The sequence below is a fragment of the Syngnathus scovelli genome, chromosome 9 (genome assembly GCF_024217435.2).
Source record: "Syngnathus scovelli strain Florida chromosome 9, RoL_Ssco_1.2, whole genome shotgun sequence".
Taxonomy (NCBI): domain Eukaryota; kingdom Metazoa; phylum Chordata; class Actinopteri; order Syngnathiformes; family Syngnathidae; genus Syngnathus; species Syngnathus scovelli.
In genome coordinates this window covers 1144883-1170512 of record NC_090855.1, presented here as the reverse complement: position 1 = coordinate 1170512, position 25630 = coordinate 1144883, and the positions used below count along the sequence as shown (strand labels likewise).

General features: G+C 43.3%; 5 protein-coding genes across 13 annotated transcripts; 3 read left to right on the top strand and 2 right to left on the bottom strand.

Moving 5' to 3' along the window:
- Window positions 1-717: 717 nt before the first annotated feature.
- On the bottom strand, window positions 718-2832 carry LOC125974704 (transcription factor HES-2-like). Of its 2 annotated transcripts, XR_007483697.2 has the most exons (4): window positions 2677-2832; window positions 2452-2553; window positions 1406-2027; window positions 718-1328 (listed from the first exon to the last, which is right to left on the bottom strand). XR_007483697.2 is itself a non-coding variant. In XM_049729475.2 (3 exons), exons 1-3 carry the CDS (start codon window positions 2719-2721, stop codon window positions 1611-1613), a joined length of 564 nt encoding a protein of 187 aa, XP_049585432.1. In that variant the 5' UTR covers window positions 2722-2832; the 3' UTR covers window positions 718-1610. The 2 variants fall into 2 exon arrangements, 1 of the variants encoding a protein (XP_049585432.1); XM_049729475.2 differs by having other exon boundaries at window positions 718-2027.
- A 910-nt stretch (window positions 2833-3742) lies between these two features.
- zp3d.2 (zona pellucida glycoprotein 3d tandem duplicate 2) lies at window positions 3743-6680 on the top strand. 3 transcript variants are annotated; one of them, XM_049729355.2, is made up of 9 exons: window positions 3743-4364; window positions 4883-4998; window positions 5073-5176; window positions 5280-5454; window positions 5530-5635; window positions 5714-5802; window positions 5907-5974; window positions 6065-6382; window positions 6460-6680. In XM_049729355.2, exons 1-9 carry the CDS (start codon window positions 3882-3884, stop codon window positions 6663-6665), a joined length of 1665 nt encoding a protein of 554 aa, XP_049585312.1. In that variant the 5' UTR covers window positions 3743-3881; the 3' UTR covers window positions 6666-6680. The 3 variants fall into 3 exon arrangements, with proteins under 3 accessions (XP_049585312.1, XP_049585311.1, XP_049585313.1); XM_049729354.2 differs by having other exon boundaries at window positions 5907-5977; XM_049729356.1 differs by having other exon boundaries at window positions 4363-4470; window positions 5907-5977.
- A 14-nt stretch (window positions 6681-6694) lies between these two features.
- Window positions 6695-15594, bottom strand: fli1rs (Fli-1 proto-oncogene, ETS transcription factor-related sequence). Of its 4 annotated transcripts, none has more exons than XM_049729369.1 (10): window positions 15370-15594; window positions 11576-11757; window positions 11273-11442; window positions 10547-10750; window positions 10321-10416; window positions 9465-9533; window positions 9342-9401; window positions 8812-8859; window positions 8575-8661; window positions 6695-8103 (listed from the first exon to the last, which is right to left on the bottom strand). In XM_049729369.1, exons 1-10 carry the CDS (start codon window positions 15385-15387, stop codon window positions 7565-7567), a joined length of 1473 nt encoding a protein of 490 aa, XP_049585326.1. In that variant the 5' UTR covers window positions 15388-15594; the 3' UTR covers window positions 6695-7564. The 4 variants fall into 4 exon arrangements, with proteins under 4 accessions (XP_049585326.1, XP_049585327.1, XP_049585328.1 ...); XM_049729370.2 differs by lacking the exon at window positions 15370-15594 and adding an exon at window positions 14855-15292; XM_049729371.1 differs by lacking the exon at window positions 8575-8661 and having other exon boundaries at window positions 6695-8154.
- A 456-nt stretch (window positions 15595-16050) lies between these two features.
- etsrp (ETS1-related protein) lies at window positions 16051-21985 on the top strand. Of its 2 annotated transcripts, none has more exons than XM_049729404.2 (8): window positions 16051-16231; window positions 18332-18418; window positions 18499-18580; window positions 20135-20203; window positions 20296-20370; window positions 20475-20876; window positions 20946-21064; window positions 21139-21985. In XM_049729404.2, exons 2-8 carry the CDS (start codon window positions 18377-18379, stop codon window positions 21394-21396), a joined length of 1047 nt encoding a protein of 348 aa, XP_049585361.1. In that variant the 5' UTR covers window positions 16051-16231; window positions 18332-18376; the 3' UTR covers window positions 21397-21985. The 2 variants fall into 2 exon arrangements, with proteins under 2 accessions (XP_049585361.1, XP_049585360.1); XM_049729403.2 differs by having other exon boundaries at window positions 16053-16231; window positions 20102-20203.
- An 843-nt stretch (window positions 21986-22828) lies between these two features.
- On the top strand, window positions 22829-25421 carry pycard (PYD and CARD domain containing). Of its 2 annotated transcripts, none has more exons than XM_049729470.2 (4): window positions 22829-23339; window positions 23715-23759; window positions 23871-23918; window positions 24177-25421. In XM_049729470.2, exons 1-4 carry the CDS (start codon window positions 23093-23095, stop codon window positions 24437-24439), a joined length of 603 nt encoding a protein of 200 aa, XP_049585427.1. In that variant the 5' UTR covers window positions 22829-23092; the 3' UTR covers window positions 24440-25421. The 2 variants fall into 2 exon arrangements, with proteins under 2 accessions (XP_049585427.1, XP_049585426.1); XM_049729469.2 differs by having other exon boundaries at window positions 22832-23339; window positions 23862-23918.
- Window positions 25422-25630: the final 209 nt, after the last annotated feature.

Genomic DNA, 25630 nt, shown 5'->3' with positions numbered 1-25630 from the left:
CAAATTCTAACCCACCTTTAATATTCCAATAGGCTTGAGCACCCTGCGGTCAGGTCTTTTCGCTTTTAAATTTCAAAAAAATATATTCTAAAATCAATTTTCGACCGACATTGTTTGAATATATGTTAGTGAATAATGAAAAGTATTAGTCTCACTAATAATGTTTTAAGTGGTGCTAAAATGTTTGTTTAAATAAGCTTTTGCAGCAACTTTGATTTATTTATTTATTTATTTATTTACGCATGTTGAGCTAATGAAACATGAAAATGTATTAGCATTTTAGCTATAAGAACATGTAATTGTGGAATTACCGAATATACGAATATTTATTCCACGGCATAATAATTCACAATTAAATTAATTCTGGGACCATTTGATTATTCTACTCCGAATTTCCTGTTTTAATGATCTATTATGTATTAATTTCGGCATAAATAACCCTAGAAATGTCGCTTTGGTATTTGGAAACAGCAAATAGGCTAACTAACACTTGATGTAAATGAGTAACACTTCATTTATGGCTTCCTGCGTGACAGGATTGAGAAGGGCCGCCGAGTGGGGTTCCCACGGGACACACTTCCATTGTCCGCCTCTTTCCACAGAAGACGCGTTAGAACACGCACTCGACATTTGCATCTGTGGGTGAAGTGTGTGTGAAGTTGCAAAAGCCCCCCCCCCCCCCCCCCCCCTACTTTAACGATGTAGCCTAATCATATAATTAAACCGAGGAACAGTTTTCTTGTTTTGAGTTAGTTTTCACAGCTATGACCATTTTTTTAAAATAAAATTTTGGGTGCGGAATTCAAAGCTCACCTCTCATCAAATTTTTGAATGATGCTGGTTTTCTTAAAATAGTAAATATCGGCGCGCACCTCAGAGGCGGTGACTCATATTTAACATAAGTTTGACTGTGATTGGTTCATTTTAAACATTATCCCGTTTATGTTTTTAATGTTCCTCTTGAAAATGTTTAGATTTTATTAGTCATACAGTTCATTGATCACGTTACTGGTAAATAAAAAATAAGAAAGGTTTTACATGGTCCAGTTTTTCAATATGGCACAATACAACATGTTTTATATTGTATGGATAAAAGCATTCATCCTGGTTAAAAGAAAGCACTCATGCTATTTATCAGAATTTGAATGAAATGTTTATTTAACCAAAAAAAACAACAACAAAAAAAACAATAGAGGCTCACCATAGGGAGACATGGAGAATAAGTTAGTGTGCAAAATATACAAGTTATATATTATCATTAGGAGGGACCGCAGAGGTTGTTTGTGACTCATGGACATGAGGGTGGGGCCCCTCGTACTTTAAAGCAGCTGGAAACGAGATAGGACACTTGATTATGATCCACGCCCGGGTTGCTACGCTTACGCGCGTGTGTGTGATGACTCACCTTTGAAGCGGGCACATGTCGGGCGCCAGCATCCAGCACCCATCCCAAGCAGCACTATATACACATCTATAGTGGGTCGAATGGTTCACATATATACACAGCAGCGTACAAATGACGTCTTCAAACTATTTACATCATCAACTTAACAGATAATGTATACATGGGGGAGAGGGGGGAGAGGGGGTGGGGAGTCAAAGTTCATCCTTTAGGGCCAGGGCCTCCACACGCTCTGGCCCAGAGAGGGCCCCTCGGCCGGAGGGCTCTCCATGCACGTCCCCAGCCACTTTTGCCCCTGAGCGGGGGTTCTGGCGGGCTGAGCTGCCGCCGCCGCCGCCGCTGCCGCCGCCGCTCGCCTGTGTCTCAGCAGGTGGAGGATGGAGGAAGTAGAGGAGGATGAAGTGGAAGAGGAGCGTTGGATGAAGGAGGCATCCAGGGCCAGCCACAGGCCTTTGCCCTCGGGCCCCAGGAAGTGGGCGGCTTTTTGCAGGCAGCTGTGGAAGCCTTCTTGAAAGGAGCATTGCTGTGATTGTGGGCCAACACTTGCTTTGCTGCTGTTGTTTTGGAGGAACAGGACGGTGTGCTCCAAAATCTCCGTCTTCTCCACGCGACGCTGGGCTGCACCCTGGAGCAACACACGTATGTTCTTTTATTACTGTTAATTTATTATCAGGCATACGTATTGTCCTCACTATAGTGGAAACTACAGCAGTTGGTTTTGGGAAGAAAAAAAAAAAAATCACATTTACACTTCTGCATCATTTAAAGTCATGAAAGTGTGACCCATGTGAGATTTGAACCCAGAACCTTGCGACTGTGAGGCAGATGCGCCAATCACTAGGCCACCCGCTGCCATTTTTTTTGACGAATGACGCTAACGTGCATGTTTTTGAGCCATGAAAGAGCACGGAGAACATGCAAACTCCACACAGGAAGGAAGGCCTGAAACGAGATTTGAACCCAGAACAGTGAGGTAGACGTGCTAACCACTAGGTCACCGTGCTGCCCTCAATATGGCTCCAATTTGAGTTCTCACGTTGCCTTTTTACCTGCTCCACTTGTTGCGGCTCCTGCATCAACATGCTCCTCAAACGCTCGAGACTGTGGTTCATTCTCTCACGTCGACGCTTCTCGACTTGGGATTTTAGAAGCTGCAGAGGGAGAGTATACAATAAAAAAAGTAAATCTTTCATATACATGCTAAACTACACTTTTCAAAACTAACAAATATTGTGCATGTAAAATACTGTAAGCTATTTCAAGTGCTTCTTTACCTTTCTTTCGCGGATAGCATCCTCTGCTTCCTGCATGAGCTTCATGATTCAATCTTCTTCTAACTAGGAGTCTTCTGGTGTCCAAAATTTGTCAGAAAAAGGATGCAACTAAGCCTAGTTGCTTGTTTTATACTCTGTCCGCTCAAGCCCCGCCCACTTACCAACAGCCAATCACATGCCACCTTGACAAATCCATTCTTTCTGTGTCATGCTGCCTCAGACTTTACTTTTTACTTTTATACTAGATTAATTGAGCTCCCTCTAATAATTCCGCACAAGTTAGTGCAATAAATCCGCTTGATGGTTAAAATAAAACTCAGCGCTCCAGTATGCAAAATAAATGTTCTTGTAGCAAAGCAGCCGAAACGTCTCTCAATGCATAATTCAATACAAGTAAAATAAGATTAAGATATTTTCTTCTGTGTGAAGCCTTATATTAATTATTCCACCAACGAATAATAACTAACAGGCGTACTGCAACGATTTGATTTTGCATGTCCGTTGCCGTGCGCGTGCGGGTCAAATTAACATGACCACGTTTGCATTCACACTTGTAAAATCCACGCGTGCCATCTGCATGTGTGCCGCGTGCTGGAGCGCCAAATTTTCCACGCGTGCATGTGAATCCTTTTGAAGTGGAAGTGCGGCGGTGGGAGAGCGACGCCACCGTGTCAAAGACCCCCAAGGTGTGACAGTGGGAGAGTGACCAGCAGACGTTTCTCGCAGTGGGGAGGTGTGACTGGTTCACACTTGAATCGAAATGACGTGCACGGGGCGTCGGGCTATTTTTCACGAGAAGGCAATCATTTATTGAGGAGAAAATAAATAATCATGTCGGTGGATGTAGACTGTTGATGTAGTAACATAACGTTGTTTTATAATACATCGCTTTAATGGCAGTTTTAAAAAAATGTTCAGTAAATAAATAAATAAATAAATAAATAAATAAATAAATAAATAAATATGCATGTACATAAAATTTCGATGCGTTTGAGATTTTATTTCGTTATTTTAAACATTTGGACGGAAGTTTTAAATGGGGAGCATTTGGCTGCTATACATCAAACGAGCAGAAGGTGGCGCCATTTAACTTGGAGAGTAATTTGACGCAGGCGACCAACTGTGCTTTTTCAGCAAAACCGAGGGAAGAAAAGCAAGATTAAAACTAATTCATCACATTTTCAGAGTAATTCAGTGCACTCGATATGATTTATTTTCTATTCCTTATATTTTTGTCGCTGTTTTCCTCATTCCAAGGAGGGAAGGCGCCATTACGGCGTGCCATACCTCCATTCACGAGTGCTTTAACGAACCGGACCATGACTGACAGTTTAGAAAATCTGACTTTTCCGCAGGCGTACTTAAAACTACCCGTGTTCGTCCATTCCGAGCTACCGCCGCTGGAAAAGCTCCACTTGTACCCGGTCAAAGCTAGCGGCCTCGAGCCTCTACCAAGGCCCGTCCGAGTGCGCCTGCTCCCTGGGCCAGCCAGACCACCAGGCCCGTCGGGTCATCGCACCGTGAGGACCTCATGCAAAATGGACAAAATGCTCGTCCGAGTGCCCAAGAGCATCCTCGGTGTTGGCGAAATAAATCAGCTCAAACTGGGATCATGTCAAGCAACAAAATCGTCCAAGAATTATATTTATTTCCTTCATGGACTCGACCAGTGTGGAACCAAACGACAGGTGAGCTTTTAGGGGACAACAGTAACTGTTGTACACCCATTTATGTTGACCACCATTCATCACAAAGTCTACAAATAAGGCCTTTATGAAATTAACCGTTTTATGGGTAAGTCAACAAATAGCATAACTCAATGATCACCTGGTGACATGTTCACAAAATGGCGGTAGGCCAACAATTGTTTTGTTTTTGCTATTTGAAGTTAGATGAAGTCGTTTTTTGTTTCTTTGTATGTATCAAATGTTCAGCTCACTGACTAAAAGTGTGATATTTTTGGTAGATGACTATATTTATGAGCCTTGACGTCATGTATGTGCGAAACACTGGTTACTTCATTATTTGAACAACTGAACTGCTTTAAATAACGAACGTACTGGTCTATTACTTTCTATGTTAATTGTGTCAAAACTATTGTAGGTATGGTACTGTATCCAACTAAAGAAAAAAAAAAAACATACATTTTTGTTGCATCTATATTTAGCGTTTATTTTGATTCTGATAATTCACTTGTTTTGCGCAGATGATTAATGGACAGATGACCTATTCGAACACACTGCAGTACAACCCCGAGATGCACCTTGGCCTAATAAGGAGATCAGTGCCCTTTGTGATGCCCGTTGTCTGCAATTACACCAGGTGACTGCCACAACACAAGTCTGACATTATGTTTCGCTGTTATTAAAATGAATATTTTCTTTGGGCCTTTATAGGTATCAATACTCCTACAAAGTTGGCTACCTTCCAAAAATGCGCATGCGCCACATCTTCAAAGCAATGAGGAACAGAGCCAATTTTATCCTGACACCACTGAACGGTAATCTCCTTTGCCTCTTGAAATAAATTTGAAGAAAAATGGGGAAAGGAGAAAAAAAACAAAACAAGAGATGTGATCGTATTCCTTGTGTTGTATTTGGCAGTTCGTTGGGAAAGGTTTTCTCCGTCTGATAAGTACGTCCTGGGTGAGCCCATGCGCTTTGAGGCCGAGGGTCCGTCTGTGCCCCAAGACATGAGGCTGTATGTCCACTCGTGCTATGCCACACCCAATAAGTCGCACATCTCCAAGCCTCAATTTCCAGTTGTGAAGGATTTTGGGTAAAAAAAAGAAAAATCGTCAAGCACAAAATAGATGTGGACTTTTTAACAAACACACTTCCTCCAATGATGAAGGTGCATGATTGAAAGCAAATATGGTCGCTCCAGATTCATCCCGTACAAGAACAACGTTGTCCGATTTTCCGTGGATGCTTTCTACTTCCAAGGAATGACGGATCAAGTGAGTTGCATTTTGCGACCTATTCCAGGATCAACTAATTGACCGCCAGTGAATTTCAATTTCTGGTCCATTTTACAGCAACTCTACATGCACTGCACCATGTCGGTTGAAAGTGACGTTCCCACTCCGACGGCAAAGACCTGCAACTACGACACAAACTTAGGAAGGTCGGTTTTCTTTTTTTTTTTTTTTTTTTTTACTGGAGATTTAATGAACGACTTGGACATTTTTTAAATGAACGATTTCTACGACCATTTTGCTTCCTCCCAAGATGGGTGGAGCTCCATGGCTGGGACTGGGTGTGCGCCTGCTGTGACTCCAGCTGTGGCTCTGCTGCCGGTTGTGAGAAATCTATTTTAAAAAATATTTTGCATTGTACCTTTTTTCGTTAATAGCACCAACAAAATTCCTTATTGACATATTTTCCAGTGAGTGAAGTAACCACCAGCAGAGGGTGGAAAGTGCAGCCAAGAGGGCAACCGTTCAAAAACCACAAGAGGAAGCAGCCATTGTTCTTCTCCACTACCACCACCACCACCACCACGACAGTCGCACCTTCCGTGGTGAAGACCACCTTGGAGGTCATTCAAAGCCCGACCACACCGCGGCTCCAACTGATTGATGTGACAGAGTTAAAGTGGCCGTTTGGCGGGAGAGGAGTGGAGTGGGTAGAGGAGGAGGAGCAGGTGATGGAGGAGGATGTCTTGGAAACCCATCCAGACTTTGACATCGTCAAACATTCCCACGGTAAACAAAAACATTCTTAAAGCATGCAAAGAGCGGGCTGGGCTTCAATTGTGATGACATTCTTGTGCTTCATCCAGAGCCTAAAGTGAAAGCCATGGAAAAATCCCAGATGAAGATACTGACGCTGAAGACTAGCCGAGAAGCGACGGAGCCTGAAGCGATGGGTAAGGTGGCAGACTGGGAGTGGGAGGATGAGGAGATGGTCAAGAAGGGTTCCGCTGTGGTGGAGGTCATCAAAGAACCTCGCCGAACCTTTGAAGATATCTTTGAGTTTGACCAATAAAGCCCAACGCCGCAACCACAGGAGTCTCATTGTTAGCTACAGGGAACATTTATTAACATGAGTAAATGACGCCTAACGGAAGATTCTGTACAATTTCTTTTACAAAAGTCTTGCAAGTCAAGTTTCCGCCGCCAGCTATCAAACAAGTTCTTTGCAGTGGATTTAAAAAGTCTACACACCCCTGTTCAAAGCCAGTTTCATTTTTGAAAAGCAAAAAAAAAAAAGATGAGACCCAGATGGATGTCCTATAAAACCTATTTGACAAAAATATCTTAGGGGAAGCAAAAATCTACAGCTGATATAATGCAGTTGCACAAGTGTGCACACCCTCTTCTACCTGGGACGTGGTTGTCTTAAGTAATAACCAGTCACATATTAAATGGGACCTGTCACAATTTAAGGTGCCCCTGATCAACAACAAATTAAATTCATTTGTTTGCCTTTTATCAGAAAGTAAATAAATGCGTGTCTGTAGAGAAAGCTAAAATTCATTTGGTGTTAATCGGAGGCACTTGGTGGCACTCCTATTTAACTTAAATGTGATTAATCCTCACCTCATCCACGTAGCACTTTTCAGAGGTACATTAGATCAGTAGTTCATTTTTACTTCCCTTTTTTTAACAAACTAAAAAAAAAGGGTGGAAAAAGTTTTGAAATGAATGATCTCGCTTGCTTTGGATGTGTTGACTTTTTCTATCCGCTCTACTCAGAGAAGAGAAACTTGGTTCCATAATTGAATACAGTAAATACAGCGTGTCATCAGTATATTCATAATATCCCAGGAAGAGTATACAGGCGTCCGTTTGTCCCTCGTGTCCGTCCGTCCAACCTACTTTCCAGCAAGAATGCCCGTTTTAGAACAAAACTCATCTTCCCCTTTTTGGAACGTGTGTGTGCGCTCAGTAATATGAGCTCAGGTGGGAATGGGTGGCGGGATGTCTGTTCATGGCCGCCCCGGGGTAGATGGGGCTGCTGGGCGAGTTCCAATATGTGGACGGCGGGCCGAAAAAGTTCCCGGGCGAGACGGGCATGGGCGGCGGCGGATGGCCCGTCATGAAGTTCATTTTGGGCTGGTGGCTGTGATAAGGCTGCACGTAGGACATCTCCGTCTGGTACTTGACCATGCCGCCGCCGCCGCTGTCGGCCGCCTGGTGGTTCTGGTGCGTCTGCGAGATGCCTTGGAAGTCAAACTTGTAGGCGTAGCGCTTGCCGTGCACCTTGGTCATGATGTTCTTGTCGTAGTAGTAGCGCAGGGCCCGGCTCAGCTTGTCGTAGTTCATGTTGGGCTTGCTCTTGCGTTCGCCCCAACGCTTGGCCACCTCGTCGGGGTCGGTCATCTTGAACTCGCCGTTGGTGCCCTCCCAGGTGATGATGCTGGCGTTGTTGCTGTCCGACAGCAGCTCCAGCAGGAACTGCCACAGCTGAATCTGCCCTGAACCTGTCCAGAAGTTGTGTCTCAGTATCAAGTCATGAAACTGGGTGGACACATCTATTGTGGCAGGAAGCATGAAAAAGTCTCAAGGACTCGTGCAAAAATTTACAGGAAGTCAGACATTTTGTTTTGAAGCAGCCGTTTCAGATCCAAACGTACAAAAAAAAAAAATCAGCCTGTGATATCGGTGTCTATGCCGGACAGGAAATTAGTGGACATGTCTTTTCGTCACAGGACGCACGATGAAGTCTCAAGGACCTATGCGGAAAATTTAACGCTAAGTCGGCCATTTTAGTTTGATGTCGACATTTTGGGAGCGGCTAAATGGTGTCGTGCTTTGGTCGTCATTTTAAGTGTTTGCCATAAAAAGTGGGTTGAGTGGAAAACAGATGCACATTATATTATTACTTTCTCTATATTTAAATCAACAAATGGGACCTTTTCACTGTTTGATGTATTTTTGGACAGTGACCTTACCCACAGGCCTTTGGGCGCTGAGGTCAGGCAGCTTGTGCGAACTGTGCCTGCCTGTTCGGTTCTTGGACGAGCGGGCGGCTTGGCCTTCTGTGAGGAAAAGAGCAAGGCAAAAGGTCACAGACGTCTGTAACGTTTATGCCAGGCTCTCATTTTTTTTCTTTTTTCTTGCAATGCCATCACAGACAGTGCAAAGGCCCCATTTGTTTTGTTCCACTTATTCTACGATAGTTTCCTTACCTGGGTTTGCTAGACGGCTGCTAATGGGCCCTAATGTCTGATAGGGGTCTGGAAAGAGTAACAAGAAGACATTACAGGTGGCAGTGAAGGAAGCAGGGCCATTTCACTAACTAAACAAAAATCATCTTGCCTCTCACTTGAACATACACGAAACAATAAATGACGCGACTAATCGATAAATACATGTATCTACACTGCACACCCATTAAACGCAATATTGGGTCGTATCGCTAGGTGGCAGCATTGCAGCTTACGTCACTCACAATGTGAGTAGCGTTGCTTTCTCAACTTTCTGCGGCTATACAAATGTTAATTTTCTAATTAGAACAAGCGCGTGGTGTTTTTATGACTTTTAAAGTTAAAGCAAGTGTCACTTAATGGCTCACCAGCCTCTATTTTTGTTTATTTGTTTCAAATTGGCCTATTACCATTAGCGTGGTGTCCATTTGTCAGGCCAGATAATTTCATGGCTTTAGCATTAGCTGCACTTCATGATGTGTTATTTTCAGTATGTTTTTGATTAATCAAACCTTGGCCGATTCTTGTTACTGGTTCTGTCACTCTGCTGTGTTGATGCTCCATGGTGGTACCTACCAAGAAGGAAGACGTTTTGACATGTTGGAATGAATCATGTCCACATGTTGATTTTTTACCTTTGGCCACTACCGTCATGCCGTTTGTACTCCAGCTGTTCCTGCGGCCAATCTCATCAAAACTGCTTTCTGCGCACAACAGAACAATGAGACTGATGAGTACGGCGGACGGGACCAGGCGTGCGCTTGCAGAGCATCAGCAAAATCATTTGAAGTGGCCATTGAAGCTTGGGCGGGAAGGAAGTCCGTAAATGGGCCAACGGGACGATAAGAAGTCAGAAGGTCTGGAGATGACCCCGTAGTTTCTTGGGTGAGCTTTCTTTTGTTTAAGCCATCTCTGTCTCCACCAGATTGTGAGTTGTGTCCCAGCAGTGCGACCTACAGCCAGCCTCCCCCCCCTCACCCCTACTTCCTGTGCCATTGCAGCTGCTTCCTGCCTGAAACGGCCTGTTGAGTTTGGGATTCATCAGTCGGGGCCAGTGTTGTGCCAAGGAACCTCCTTCCACTGGTGAAACGATGTAACACGGCTCTGAACTCTCGGCGCATTGTTTCTTGAAGCCTGGCTCGTTCCCGCTCGCTTGTTTGGTTGCGATAAGCTGAGAATTTGGTCATCATGGTTGGACGATACAAGCAGAACCTCTCCTTGGTCAGGGTGGGACTTTAATTTGGGGAACGAGAATTGAAGAGCACCACGCTTAAGTTTGGGCTCATGAGGCAATATAAAATCGATCCAGGCATTTTCGACAGAGAGCCGATGGAACCTAGTTTAAATGAGACTAGCCGTGGGCTGATTACCAGTTTGATGTCGATTCTTGGCTTGTGGACTCAATGGTGAGTCCGTGTCATGTTTTGGGGACTTCTCAGTAGGTCGATGGAGATTTGCAAACTGTTGTTGGCAAATAAAAACAAGTCTCACCAGCTTTGACCTGAAGTCGAGGCTGCGGTGCCGGTTGCGGCGGCGGCGGCGGTGTGTTGGTGGACACGGTCGTGGAGTACGAGAAAGTTGGACTACCTGGCGGGAAAGACCAAGACGAGAGTGAATTACCAGTATGCAATAATATCACCTAATACTTTGGAACCGCAAATATATTTGGTCGTCCAACTTAAAAATAGCCCGAGGCAGGAAAAGGGCGTGGCCTTACTCTGCCGGAGGTAATTGAGGTGCGAGAGCAGGATGTCAGCGTTATAGGCGGACGTGAGGTGCATCATGTCCTCTTTGGTCAGCTTGCACAAGGCCTTGCCGTCCAGCGCTTGGAAGAGCATGACGTCCACTTCCTCTAGGACGTACTCTTTGATGGCCCAGTCCAACCACTGACGCACATGGTCCTGTGTCCACACCTCGGGATCTGATATTGGGAAGAGAGTGGGAAGTCTCGCGTTAATGTATTTGTCCATGGCTGTGATCGTTGATTCAAATTTAGTAACCGCTGTTGGTTCGCTTGAAATGATTTGACCTTGAGGACTTTGATTATACGAGTCAAATTTTGAATATCTTGATGTCCAGTCCAAAAATGTGTCACGGCAGGAAGGGTTGAGTCATTTCCAGGAACAAAACAATGAGCGCACCTTTGAGTTGCCCGTAACGGTGCGCTGGCTGCCGACGGCTGCCGACGGCGTCCTCGCATGTATTTTAGCGCTTGCCAATTGTTTCCACTCACAATGCCGTGTGGCAATATCCACACATTATGACGCAACGACTGACTCCTCGGTGAGTCTCATCTGATCCCTCCGTGACTTGTATGGGGAAAAGTCCGACTGACTCATGATAAAGGCTCGCCGTCACCCAACTTGGCATGGTCCAATTCAAGTTGTAGCAAAAGGTTCAGATAGAAATGATTGTGGAGTGAGCGGACGGGTCCAATGCTCACCTGCCGGTACGATGACGCGCTTCTCCTCCGTGGCGGTAATGCTGGGCGGGGTGACGTTGGGCGGGCTGACGCGGGCTTCCGGGTACGAGGGCTGGTACGGCATGGGCACGCCGTCGTTGCTCATGTGGCGGGAGCGCTTTGTCACGCTGCAGTCCACCGGGGACTCGTGGCTACGACGATTGAGCGCAAATGACTTATTTTTATTGAAGCAGGTCATTTTAAAAACTCATTTTTCATGGTTAGTATCATTTTTTTTTTAATTAAGTTCAGCTACAAAGCGATTTTGATTCCGCCCTGACTCACTTAGTTCCGTTGACATGCTCGCTTCTCTTCTGTGCCGTGGCGGCGGCCGGCCAGTCGGGTTCGGCGGGCTCGGGGCTCTGCTTGAATCCGCACGGCGACGTCATCTCAGTCTTCATGTGCATGGTGGTGGTGTAGGGCGGCTCGTATATGGGCTGGTCCTCGCTCACCACAGACAGCGCTTCCTGTGCAACAGCCAGTGGGGTCAGTGCGTGGCTATTTTAACACACTTCCTGGTTACCTTAATTATCGCCATTGGTAAAATGCTCAGTGGTTCATTTGTTGTTGTTGTTTTTTTTTTGCCATGGTTACGCCAGATTTTCACCACCTATACCCAAACGGATAGGTGGCAAGAACCATAACATAGCAAAATGATAGTTCACCCAAAAAAACCCTATTTTGTTGATTTCCTACTCATTTACTGTCAGAAAGGATATGCTGAGGTGTCAATGCAAATGCTGAAATGTGAGATGACAAGTCTTTGGAAAGCATCAGTGGTCTTTGACCGCAGCGCGAGCGAGTCGGAGGGTTGGGTTTGCAACGCGAGTAGGTGGGGTCCAACGAAGCTTTCAGAGCTTCTGCGTGAGCTTCAAGATGTCAAGATGCGTTGATGCGCCTGCGCGTAGACCACAACAACTACGACGTCCGGAGCCTGAGAAGCATGTTTGTTTAGAGGAGCCCAGCATTGTCTTTTGGGCCTCGCACGTCAGCGGTGTGCTTTTTCAGCGGCCGACAGGAAACCCGGCCGCCATGTGCAGTAGAACCTTTTGGCACGGGCCCACGGAGAGGAAGTTGAAAAGATGTGGGTCATTTGAAATCTGCAAAACACCCTGTGGTCAAGGGTGGTGGTGGTAGGGGAGAGGCAAGGTCATCCCACAGCCAAACCATTGTTGTTGTTGACTCGTCTTGTAGCTTTGTCGGGACCACTATTAACGCCTTCTTTTGTGACAATCAGTAAAAACAAAAAAAACCCACTATGGAACAGTTGCCAATGAGTTATTACTTGGTTAACTTGTAGCCTGTTAGCCGATTCTGCTTAATGTACTAGGGCATGGAGCACTGTGACAACTTGAGTCAAATATTAGTGTGCAGAAGTGAAAAAAGGGCCCGAAACTGGCACCAAACAGCCTGCATTCGATACCACTAATCCTCAAGAGTAGAGAGCGCAGCAGTTGTTTTTCGATCACTCGCTGGCTAACCACAAAGCACAAAAAGCACCGCTAATGCAACGGCCTCTTTGAGACGAAGCAGAGCTGGCGCCGCCTTTTTCAGCCCTGAAAAGCTGCAACAAGCGTTGTGTGTTGTTGTAAGAGAGAGCAACTTCCACACAAGTCACCAGCTACATATTGCATCACAGCCAACCACCATCTTGCCCAAAACCGGAGCGCTGCTCAAGGCCCAAAAATCGATCTTAGTGGCCCAAATCAATCTGATTGTTGTAAGTTGTTGAGAGCATCGATTGCTTTTGACACCAGAGGGTGAGAGATGTGATTGTCAGGTGTTAAACTTTGCACCCCTGTTCCGCCTTTCCGGCATCTGATAACTGCCTCCCAAGGAAAACGGCTGTCTTGTTTATACTCGGCAGCAAGATGTTACCAATAGGCAACACACAGGTAAAGATGATTTGACAGGAGTAAAGTTTTTACCTGGGGGGGGTGGTAAAAAAACAAACTGGCGTAATATTATGAGAACATTTTTGTAATCAGAAAAATTATTTTCTGAAAATAGTGTTAGACATTTCGTGAAAAATGCTCTAATTTTATTTTAAAACTTGTTTTCAAGTCATTTGACATGAGAATAAGTGAAAACCTTACAAAAGTGGACATAATTGTTAGTCAAGTTACAAAATTACAAAATTAGTTTTATTTTTTGACAGTAAAATGTATAATTGCGACGTATTATGAACTTTTATTTTTTTTAACAGGAATAAGAATGTGACTGTTAGATTTTAAAAAAATTTTTTAACAAAGATTGTCAAAATGTTAAGAGAATACAAACTTATTTTACCAGTGGGATTTTTTTTTGCGAGGTATAAACTTTAAAGATGATCACGATACGTTCACTAAACTAGGCCAAAATATTTTAGTTCCAAAGAAAGCCAATTGTTTTCTAACAGAAAATTTTACAAAAAACAATCCAAAATGTTATAGCCGCCGTGTAAGTCATGGTTTTACAACAAACATGTTTTGTTAAATAATAATTATTTTTTTATTTACAAAATGGTGGAAATATCACTGTATCAGATTTGTATTTTTTTGTCACTTGGATTTGGGGGGAGATTTTTGAGGAAATGAAGAATAGAATTTAAAGACAGATCACTTTTTGTATGTTAAATACAAAAGCTTTTGACCATAATAATTTAGGGAGCCTCTTTTAATTTCACCCTATTATTTGAAACAACAAAATCCACATCCTTTTGTGGTTTTAAACGAAGCCATTCTATCCATTTATTGAGGTGATTTTTTTTTTCTGCAAGCAGTATGAGTTCTCTGACAAAGTTGTGCAAAGGTTACGACTGTGTCTGAGGCCCAAAAAAAAAAGCAGAAGTAAAAGTTAACTTGAGCTGATTTTGCAAACTGTGTGTTTTTTTTCCCCTTTGCTAAAAGTTCTCTCCAGTCGTCGACCAAAGCTTTTTATTTTTCCTCCTCGTTTTTATACTTTGAAAATGTTTTAAACTCTGTGTCTCTATGGTCCAGGCAGCCGGAAATATGTGCGGAAAGTCTGAGGTTTGAGACAGGAAGCCTGCTGAGTTGAGATAACGACACCTGACGAGCGCTCCCGTTTGCAGCTATAAATTAGACTTAAAATAAACCCCACCAAACACACGCACGCACGCACACACACAATCGACGCGAGAGAAAACTTTGCGCAGGCCATTGTGTGTGAAAGAATGTGCATGTGACACTTTTTTTTTTAACATGAAAACCCATTCCAATTAAAACATCGTTTTTTCACTGTCCAATTCGTTAATATACAATATAATAATCGTCACATCGTCATCACGCGAGACACGCCTTTATTTTGAAAATATCTCAAATAGGACTTCCTCAATCTATACAGAGGCCTTTTTTTGTAAAGCCAAAAACCGTTTAGAATAAATTAAATATAGAATTATTAAGTGTTGTTTTAGAGGAGGCGTTTCAAAAATACATATATATCAAATGTTTTTTGTTAGCGATGTAAAATCGGCACTTTATAGACTGCTTTTAAACTCTCGTTCGAATCAAAAAGTCAAAACAGTCATAACATAATGAAATAGGAGGATCAACAGAAATAAAATACCGCTTTTGCACGCATTTGGTCTCCCAGTGGCCATCCACGATACCCTGAGGGACACCTGCCGCTCCATTGTTGCGCACAGCTTCGACGCTTCTCGCTAAACTGCGCTCGTAACCTCTTTGGTACAAAAAATTAAAAAAAGTGAAAATCCACGCGTCGTGTCCGTGCCGGTTCGGTTCGGTTGCGGCGGTGTAGTATAAAGAACAACAAAAGTGATGAGATAAATAACGGCCCGCTGAGAACGAGAAGACTATAGGGGGGAAAAAATGGGGTGTTGTTTTTTGGGTGCGCACGCTAATTAGTGTCCCTTTTGATGACGAGCGTGGAGGGAAAGCAAGAGATGCGGCGGTTAAGTTGTGTTTTTCTAGCACCGACATACAACCACGAACGGGAAGGAAGAGGAAATTTTGTACAAGAAGGAAAGAGTGCAGAGGACTCTCTCACTCGCGGTGTGGGTGGAAGAAGGCTTCGGGTCGTGCGCGTGGAAAGTCCACGACAACTTCAACGCACGTCCTTACCTTTATGGTGCAGTCCATATTCGAAGCGGCTTGCTCATTGAACGCGTCTCTTTCTCGTGCTTTTCTTTTTTAGCTGCTCAATTATTTGCGGGCTTCAATTGACGCTGAGGTGCATTGACTCGATGGCGCAAACCATTGTGGTGCTCTTTTTCTTTTTTTTTTTCTGCTCGCGCACCATAAACCGGATGGCAAGCTTTCTCTCTCTTGCTCGCTCTCTTTCTGTAAAGTGGGAAGTGAAGTCACCCTTGCGTTCAAACAACAATTTTTCAGGGCAAGGAGCCACGTGATCTCAGTTTACATTGAAGATTAGTTATGATCGCTCTGTGAGCAAGGAGAATTGGAAATAATTGAATGACGCTTAATCCAAATGGTATATATGATGTGCTGAGTTTGGGTTCAAATTTAGATCAACCCAGGCTGCTTGGTCAATTTGACCTCAACTTCCTGGGTCGGTCCAATTTTTTTCAAACCCAAAACAAAAAAGTCAAAGAAAAGAAATTGGATGTAGTTGTGAAACATTATTGATGGATCCACCCGTTTTCATCCATATCAACGGGCGCCCAGTATGCTTCCGACTAAAAATGACGTCACAGTTGCGTAAACCTCAGGTTACGACCAATCCTGCTCAATTTGCGAATGTCACATGATCAAACCCGGAAAACAGGTGAGCCGCCATTAGGCAAAATGGCCGCCAGTTGATATGGTTGGAAGTGGGTGGAGTTTCCAGCTTTGAAAAAAAACGAATAATACAATTATTTTTTTAATTAAACAAGATTTTAATGACTGGCTGAATGTCTCTACCCTCACTCAAGGTCATCTTGTATTGTCGGGAAAATAAGACTTGTGTGCCCAACTTTGATAGGTAAGTAACCTGAATTTCTGGCAACATTTCAAAGCACACAAGTGACTTGTCACACTAAAATATGTCTTGAGTGTTCCCAGAATAGTTGCTTGGATGTTTACGTGCGGCGTCATTTTCCAGGTGATGCCTTTTGTTGCCTTGTGTTGATCCCAGCTTTCCTGTCAGACACAATGAAGGAACATTCCCTGGCAACTTCTTTAGCTTTGTGATCCTCTCCACTCCACTGACTCACTCTGTCTGTCTGTCTGTCTGTCCGTCTCCAGCCAAGTTCACACGCGTACAGAAATGCGGTTTCACATGAGAGCCGTAATAAAGCATCGCGCGATCTGAAAAAAATTGCATCCGTGTGAAAACGGCAGGAAATTCTCAGGTATCAACATTTTCTCCGAGATGGGGGGTGGCCATGGCCATCATTGGCCACCACCTAGCTCTGCCCCTGGTAACACTTGATGTTAAAAAGTAGCGTCGTGTCATACTGTGTATTATAAGCCAACTCAGTTGCATCATTTACAAACACAGATCCCACAACGGGAGGAAAATTATATCATTATTAATTTTAGGAGAAAGAACGATCCCTAAACTCCCTCGGTTGGGTCTGTGCCGGTGCTGTGTTGGGATTCCTAAACTGCTCGTTGCCGGCAGTTAATCAGCCCGCCTCTTGTGTAACCTTAGCCGCCTTTTTGCCAGCCAGCCAGGCAGAGGTGGGGCTCCCCAATCACGACTCAGCGACGCGCACGATTTCACCCGAGAGCCCACTTTTCCAGATGCAGTGTGTGTGTGCGTGTGCGTGCGTGCGTGTTGGGTGTTTGTGTGAGAGAATAGCCGAGTAGTGTTTGTTTACATAAGGCTCTGGAGGGAGGCCTTCCTTATCTGCAGCCACCACTCATGCTGAGATTTCAAGACTTTCTTCATCAACCAGCCTGCGTGCATGTGTTTATGTGTGTGCGCGCGCGCGTGTGTGTGCGCGTCTTTAACTGGCCATTGTTCCAGCGAAATGCCTCCTAAAGATACACACTGATTTTTCTCGCCCATTTTTTTTTTTTTTTTAGTAGTTCTCTGCCTCCACATCTTTATGAAGAAGCGAGAAATACAACAGAAATGACGCATTTCGTTTCCAATACTTATTTTGGGGCAGTTCCGATTTTTAACAAAGCAAAAGCATCTTTAAAATAAAAAAAACCCCGTTTATTATGAGCGATATCGCGTGTGTTTTTTGTGTGGCCAAGTTGCGTTATCCGCTATTAGCGCATTTATTGCTCGTTCGTTGCAGCTAGTGAGAGAAAAACATTTTTTGTCTATAAATGATCATATTGATGTGTTGATTCGTCACAATAACATTCTATTACTCGAACGTCGAAAAGAAGTTTATCTGAACAATTGAAAACAGCGAAAAATATATTTTTACAAACCCATTGGCTTTTATAGATTCTTTTTCGACCGTTATCACAAAAAACAGCGTGTTTGATTTGTTCATCACTCCATTTTTTGTTTTTTGTTTTAATTTCTGTAATATTCCCTGCTTTTTTGTTAGCTAGCTTGTGGTGTTTTAGCGCATCATACAGCGTTGTTTTTGCACGGGTAAATTACGTAATATATTTTATTTATAATGTAATCCCCGTGTCAAACTAAAAAATACATCTGATTGAATTACAATTAATAATCGATCATACATATTGTAAATATGCCGAATCCATGTAGTTTCCTTCATGTAAACACCGTTGTGAGATTGATCGAACACAAATAATTATATTTATGTGCTAACCATGAAAAGGTCTTACCCAATTTAAAAAAAAAAAGAAATATATTGACTTTTCCACTCATAAAATATCTATTGGTAGAAGGCATACGTAATATTTGATCAGTCAGTTAAACACAAGTGTGTTTCTTTCACACTTCCGATAGAAATAACAGCTAAAATGTATCTTTTTGGAGTGTACTTTAATAGGTGTTTATGAATGAAAATTTTGGGTGCTCTGAGTGGGGGTTTGGGGTGGTGATTGTCTGTGACGTCACAACTGTGTTGGTCACGACTCGGCCTGCCCCTCCATCTCTCCCTCCCTCCCTCCTCTTTGCTCTTATAACGGAGCCGTCCCATCACAGAGGAGCTTTCGCTTCACTTGACTTCACACTGGGACACGGACCAACATGTACTGGGATTCCGCTATCAAGCCCGACACCAAAATAAAGGTATGACGTCATTGCTGTACACAAATGTCTTTCCAAAGGCAAAAAAAAAAAAAAAAAAAGGTATATTTTTCTATTTCTAGATGGAAGTGTGCCAAGGTGGCTTCTACGGGGAGGACTTTAGAACCCAGGAGGTGCCGGCAGGGTTTGACTTTGCATCTTTCGGTGAGTTTTTCTTTTTTTTTTTTTTTTCTAAATTTGATGATGATGCTTTTCATTCGGATAAAGATGATGAAGAGCCAATTGTTTATGCAGCCGGCTTCCTGTGAGCTTTGGAGGACGCGGGAAATAGTTTCCCCGTCGGCATCATCATCATCATCACATCTGTCAAAGCTTTTTTGCAACAAGGCCTTGACACATGTGAGAGAGGGAGGGGGCGATGTGCGTGTGTGAATCAGGGTGGTCAAGTTAAAGATACCCTCCCCTGGCTAATCCTTTCCTCCAGACTTCCTTCTCCAACAGATTTAGAGTGCATGCCTCCCTCCCTCCATCACTACGCTGTCACACTCCCTCCGCCGGTGTTTCCTCCACGCTCTTCCTCCCCTGTTTCCTCCATCCATTGAGCTAAAAAGAAAAAAGGCCAGCCTACGCTGATTGGATGGTAAACAAATGTCCACCCTCCCCACCCCTCCTGCTCCACTAATAAGTGTTTTGTCTAATTTCTCGAGCGGCAGGTTGCCCCCCCCCCCCCCCCCCCCCCAATGATGCTTGTATTGTTGTGTGCACAAGGCACTTTATTGGGTACATTGTAATTTTGCTGCAGAACCTCCCCCGTGGAATAAGACTTTGAACTTCTTACCCTTTTCCTACACTGTAAAAAACACAACTTGTGATTTTAGGAGCCTAAAGTAGTCATTTGAGTTCCGACTTTAAAATGTAAATTATTCACATTCACAGCAACAATTTTCGTTAGCACAACAACGTAAGCAAGTTGTTTACTCCAAAACAATTTGCTGAGTGGTGTTAGAGTTTTAAGTTGGGGAAATTGTCCTGTAAACAGTCATTGTAAAGCCAATTTTTATGTTAGAGCAATATTTTTTTTTTTGGATTGCCCAACTTAAAATGTCATCCTAGTTTGTTGCGTTGACATTTTCAGTTCACCCATTTTTGTGTAATAATATAAAGTGAAAAAAATGGCTTTGAAAATGTAAGGAGGTAAAAATAAAATACAGTAATAATACCGGTTAAATTCAATCATCTTTATGAATTGTACAGGCCATGTTTAAGATCACACTCATGTGTATACAACAAAAAAAGTCGAACAAAGTAGAAATAAAATAAATATTCTCGCACATAAGCATACTTTGAATGAATAAGAGCTTTATTATTTAACTTTTAAAGGTAAGTTTAAAAAAAAAACGCTCAGGCTTTTGAGTACATGGAAAGTTTACAGAGCAATACTACCATCTAGTGACATTTTGTAGCTATTGCACTTCCATTTTGTGCGCGTCTGTGTGTGCTGACGTCAGACCAGACGTGACCTCACCTAAAAAAAAACAATTCGTTGCTTTTACCTGGAGTTTTTTTTTGGTGTGGCAGTATTTCATTTTAGGGAGCATTGATGTATTTTAACATCACGTCTCATATGAGAAGAATTACTAAAATGGACTACGTGTAAATTTATTCCCACTATGGGTGTCTAAACCTTGCCTAATATTTGTGTTCATGTGTGTGTGTAACCTCCAGACTACCCTGGTGAAGATGTGTCTTTTCTGTTAGACAGCAGCAAGGCGTCCACGCAGCAGCCGCAGTATTCACTCGACAGCAGTTATGCGGAGCCGCCGAAAGGTCAATAAAAATGATAGGATATAAAATACTGTTTGATGATTTCAAATGCTCCCTAATTCATTAAACGTGCGCCTTTATTTTCTTCTTTGCAGTCAACTCAAGCGACATTGGTCTCTTCAACTTGGACTCATTCCAGGAATTCACCTGGTGGACTTCTTATCCACAAGGTGTTTTTAGAAATTTATAACTCAACCTTTGAATGATGCTCCGATAAAGCGGCCACGGTACAAAGATCTTATGCACGTGACTAAGCTCGGTTTCCCTTCGGCAGACGGGCTGATGGTGGAGCAGCACCAAGTGAGTGGTTACCAGGAGCCGGGGGCCAATCAGAGCTACCAGAGCCTGGTGCCCCAGAGCGGCCAGTTCAGCCCGGCCACAGAGGGCAGCCACAGCCCCTTCCCGGGCGTCAAAAACACAGACGGCGAGTCGGGATACTGCCGCCACACGGCCGACCTCTACCCTGACTCGGACGGCCAGAGAGGCTTCTGGCCCGAATACTCCCCGGCTGGCTTTGGCGGTCCCCCGCCGCACCCGCCTACTCCCTCCGTCTGCCCCGCCCCCACCAATCCAAGCCCTCAGCCGTCAGACCACTACTACCCCCGTGTGGCCAAGCGCAAAACCCTCCAGCGGCCCGAGAGGGACAGTCACGTGGCCCCTATGTCCGCTTATCCAGGTTTGTACTGTTATTTTTTAAGTAAATACAGAGTCGCTTTTATCATGTTAACATAATGCCACATGTCAGGTTCTGGCCCCATCCAGCTGTGGCAGTTCCTACTGGAACTTCTTCTGGATTCCGCCTGTCGCACCTTCATCTCCTGGACCGGGGACGGCTGGGAGTTTAAGATGTCTGACCCGACTGAGGTAATATTTGTCATTCAGGGAAGTACCTGCTATTTTGAATTTCTTGAACTCGGCCTTTGTCTTTCCCTCCGCAGGTGGCCAAGCGCTGGGGCCAGTGCAAGAACAAGCCCAAGATGAACTACGAGAAGCTGAGCCGGGGCCTTCGCTACTACTACCACAAGAACATCATCCACAAGACGGCGGGCAAGCGCTACGTGTACCGCTTTGTCTGCGACATGCAGGGCATGCTGGGAAAGACGGCACAGGAGGTGCTGAGCAGCCTGAACATTTTGCCCATCTCCAGCAGCACAGAGTCGTCCGCGTCAGACTTCAGCAGCGAGCGATGGGAGTAAAAAACAAAACCTATGAACCTTGTGAGTCATATCATGCACACAATATGTGACATTTGTGTGCAAAGTCACCATGAGATGAGGAGAATTTGTGGTGGAAATGTTCTACATGTCAGGCTCAGGGCGAAGGAGGCGTTTGAAGCATTACAAAGAGGAACGTGACACGGCATCTCCCATGATGGTAATTAAACAAGAAGTATTGGGGCCACAGCAAAAAGACAAAAACGCTTATACAAAGAAAACTAAAATAATAAAGCAAAAAAAAAAAAAAAATTTCAAAAAAACAGTGCAATACTACACACAAATTGCAATTTGTGAGAAAACCGTTATGAAAATCCACAAGTGTGCAAAAATAAATCTATTTTAATCTTGGAAATAAGGTTGCGACAATAGGACAAAACATTTTTGGGACTCTTTTTACGTCCATAATACTTCACAGCTTTTACTGTTGTTTCTGTTAACAAAAGTACTTGTAAATAGTGTTAATACAGTGTAGTTTTGTGCATTTATTATATTTTTATATACAGTATACAAAGCTCAGGTCTACCTCTGTTGTCCAATTCCAATGAATAAACTCAAATGATTCACTCGTTTCCAGTCAGCGACACGATTGTATAACAATAAAACGTGTGAATTTACAATGCGTACGTGACAACGACTGTCCTGATTGCCACTGCAATGTTCCATTTAAGAAAGATAATGTTTTAGAGGCAACTGGATGATTGTTTGTATCAAAACATTTAGTTCCGTGTGTAATGACACAAGATATTTTTTTGTTTTCTAGCTTTGACCTTTTAAAAACATGAAATTTTAAATTTGCGAGTGGCTGTTGCAACCCGGAAGTGCAGTCGGAAATAAGACGGGGGAAATCCTATTTCTGCTTTATCATTAACGTTTGATTGTATCGAAACCGTCACACTTGTTTCAAACTATATATATATATATATATGTGTGTGTGTGTGTGTGTGTGTGTGTGTGTGTGTGTGTGTGTGTGTGTGTGTGTGTGTGTGTGTGTGTGTGTGTGTGTGTGTGTTGTTTTAACTCGTTTAAAGTAGTTTAAAGTAAAGCAGTTCATTCAAATGGTCACATGGCTGGCGGCGCTGCGTTCACACAACCTCGGTAATATGTGAGCCTTGAGTCAATCAGTTCAAGATTCAAGAGTTTTTTATTCGCCATGTTTGAGCGTGCCAAACAAGGAATTTGACTTCGGTAAATCACAGCCTCTGTTCAACATTTAGGTGACTAACAACAACACTCAGGACATGTGAAAAATGGAAGATATTCTCAAACATCCCCTGATCTTAAACTCCCAAGAGGGCAAAGAAAAACTCAAAACTCCAGCTAGGGGAAATGAGAAACCTTGAGAAGAGACCACAGATGGGAGGATAACCAGGCTGCAATGGTGCAGAGAGGCCACATAGAAACAGTTTAGACAAAAAAGGTGTAGGGAGCAGGATGTTCTTGCACAGTCATGACTCTGAGACTCTAAGGGTGGTGTGAAAGTGGACACCAGCACGTCGTGAGTTGCGCTTTGCTCAAAATTCACGATATTTTGCCACGTGTTAGGCGTGTTCATTTCCGGAAAAAAGTCAAATCGAAAGCGAAAGTCCGCCCACAGTAAAGCAGCAGTGCGTTCGGACCTCACATCTCGCGCGTTCACTAACTTCTCGACTTAATTCCCCGCTAAAAATTTGAAATAATGACCACTAAAAAGAGTCTCGTGATGGACGCGCTGGAAAACCTGTCCAAGGAAAACTTCAAAAGGTTTGTTAAGGCTCTGGAGGACCGCCGCGGTAACATAAGGGTGGCGAAAAACAAGTTGCAGGATAAGGACTTTATGGATGTAACCGACGTACTGGTTTCCGCTTTCACCGAGGACAAAACTCCAGCCGTGGTCTCCGAATTGCTCTGGTCCATTAAGTGCGCCGACGAGGCCGAAAAGCTCGGTAAATAATCGGCGTGTGAGTCAGTGTGCGTGTGTGAGGACAAATGTGGCACGCACACACGGAGTTTGACTGTAATTGTTTTGTTTTTTTATAAATATTTTGAAATGTTTGGTAGTACAATTTGTTGTAATTTTTTCTTATTTCTTTGTTTATTTTGTGTAATTGTGTGTGGAGTGGTGGGGGGGATAGATAGATAGATAGATAGATAGATAGATAGATAGATAGATAGATAGATAGATAGATAGATAGATAGATAGATATTTAATCACATAGATTTATTAATATATTTAATGATATTTAGAACTACTGGAAGATTTTTTTTTTTAAATATACTGTAGTAGAGGTGTAACGAGTGCAAATCTGACATATTTTCAGATGAACAGATTGCCAAACATTTCCCAAAGTCATCTGCTAGCAAAGGTAGGTCTTTTTTCTATTTCATTTCATTCGTTTTGTCTGCTTTTGTTCCTAAAAACTTCAACTTAATTTGAATTTAACTTGAATTGTTCTTGTTTCTAACAGCAACCGCAGCAGCCGCTGCAGCCGCTGGCGCTGCGGGTGAGACTACATGCTCCAGCGGTAAATATCAAGATGTCCACACTATTTTTGCTTTCATTGGTCTTATTTTTTTCCTTATTTATTTTTAATATATACAACATTTATATGAATATGTGTTTACGTTTGTATAGATAGATATTTGTCTGTAATGATATTATTTGAGTATTCTTTGTGATCATGTGTTTTGGGTTCTTTGAAAATTTCTTTCACTGGCCGTGCTTGGATGATGTGAGAGTCTACCAATTGTCTGACATTTGTTCCCAATGTTTTGTACCTCAGAGGAGCACTTTGTGGACAAGCACAGGACAAAGCTGATTGAGCGCGTGACCAACATCGATCCAATTCTGAACCGTCTGCTGGAGAAGAAAGTCATCCAGGATTCGGCCTATGAGAAAATCCGCGATACAAGGGGCGACCAGCAAAAGATGATCGAGATCTACAGGCTGGCTCTCAAGTCCGGCATCCGTGCCAAGGACATTTTCTTTGAAATCCTCAAGGAGCAACACCTGCTCCTCGTGGAGGACCTGGAGAAAAAAGCGTAGATGTCTGTCCTCCCATGTCCACTCTTGGGCTAATTTACAGAATTCCGCTTTTTTCTACGCACGACCTTTTCCGGAGACTAAGACTACCAAACAAAGTCAAAACGTTAAAACTAGTGTTGTTTGATACACAGATCAGTGTTCGTTTCTGATAAGTTCCGCAAGCTCGATTGCCCTGTTGACGTAACTTGGCCATAAAGCGCTGCCTCAACAAGTGAACATCCAATTTTATGGGCTTTAAACTTTAACCTCAGTTTATTGGACATGCCACAGCCTCAAAATTGGCTCATTTTCACTCGTGGAGGCAACAGGATGCAGTCCATTGTGTGTTTGTCAAGTTCGGAATGGTGCCAGACGATTAATTGCAGCTTGGACCAGGGTTTATTGAAGGGAAAAGACGCCATGACGGGAACAAACAGGCAGGAGAACATAGCGACGTATGGGCAGCAGAAAAGGACGGGAATCAGACGTGGAAACATCTAGACGGCGTGAAAACGATAAGCAAGATTTTTTACTGATCAAAAAATGACAACATATAACAGGCAGGGACTAACAGGAAAACAGGCAGGACCAAACAGGACGGGCGAAAAAGACTATTCGACAGGGAGTGACATGCGGATAGGATTTATATACAATAATGGTAATGAGGGGCTGTCAGGAAATATTCTCAGGAAATATTGCAACAAATTGATTTTAAAATCACTTGAATTTTTAAACTCTTTTTAAACCACTTTTGAATGTTTAATGTTGATTAGAATATGAGAATAGTTTTTTTAAAAACTCCGTTAACTTGGTTGACCGTCATCTTTCCGGACTCCGCTGTGCATCGGGAGCTGCTTATTGTTCATCCTGTGTTGTTTACTTGTATGTGCGTTGTGAACTCTGTCTTGTCACCGTGGGATAGTGAGAAACGTAATTTCGATCTCTTTGTGTGTCTTGAGATGCGGAGGAATTGACAATAAAGGAGACTTTGACTTTAATTTTAGTTTGTAGTTGATTTCATTCCGACCCCGGATAAGCGGAAGAAGATGGATGGATGGATGGATGGATGGATGGATGGATGGATGGATGGATGGATGGATGGATGGATGGATGGATGGATGGATGGATGGATGATGGATGGATGGATGGATGGATGGATTTTTGAGAAAGATTTGATTAAACTTTTAGTCTTGTGTCTTCTGGCTGTTGTCT

Coding starts and splice junctions, on each gene's coding strand:
- pycard (XM_049729469.2), top strand. CDS start 23,093: ATGACCACTAAAAAGAGTCTCGTGATGGACGCGCTGGAAAACCTGTCC. Junction 23,760..23,861: donor AAAGTCATCTGCTAGCAAAG/GTAGGTCTTTTT, acceptor TGTTTCTAACAG/CAACCGCAGCAGCCGCTGCA. Junction 23,919..24,176: donor TGAGACTACATGCTCCAGCG/GTAAATATCAAG, acceptor TTTGTACCTCAG/AGGAGCACTTTGTGGACAAG.
- LOC125974704 (XM_049729475.2), bottom strand. CDS start 2,721: ATGAAGCTCATGCAGGAAGCAGAGGATGCTATCCGCGAAAGAAAG. Junction 2,554..2,676: donor ATGCTATCCGCGAAAGAAAG/GTAAAGAAGCAC, acceptor CTCCCTCTGCAG/CTTCTAAAATCCCAAGTCGA. Junction 2,028..2,451: donor AGCCGCAACAAGTGGAGCAG/GTAAAAAGGCAA, acceptor GTGTTGCTCCAG/GGTGCAGCCCAGCGTCGCGT.
- etsrp (XM_049729403.2), top strand. CDS start 18,377: ATGTACTGGGATTCCGCTATCAAGCCCGACACCAAAATAAAG. Junction 18,419..18,498: donor AGCCCGACACCAAAATAAAG/GTATGACGTCAT, acceptor TTCTATTTCTAG/ATGGAAGTGTGCCAAGGTGG. Junction 21,065..21,138: donor AGATGTCTGACCCGACTGAG/GTAATATTTGTC, acceptor TTCCCTCCGCAG/GTGGCCAAGCGCTGGGGCCA.
- fli1rs (XM_049729369.1), bottom strand. Junction 10,751..11,272: donor GCGCGTCATCGTACCGGCAG/GTGAGCATTGGA, acceptor TCCCAATATCAG/ATCCCGAGGTGTGGACACAG. Junction 10,417..10,546: donor CCTCAATTACCTCCGGCAGA/GTAAGGCCACGC, acceptor CTTTCCCGCCAG/GTAGTCCAACTTTCTCGTAC.
- zp3d.2 (XM_049729354.2), top strand. CDS start 3,882: ATGATTTATTTTCTATTCCTTATATTTTTGTCGCTGTTTTCCTCATTC. Junction 5,455..5,529: donor CCAGTTGTGAAGGATTTTGG/GTAAAAAAAAGA, acceptor CCAATGATGAAG/GTGCATGATTGAAAGCAAAT. Junction 5,978..6,064: donor CTGTGGCTCTGCTGCCGGTT/GTGAGAAATCTA, acceptor CATATTTTCCAG/TGAGTGAAGTAACCACCAGC.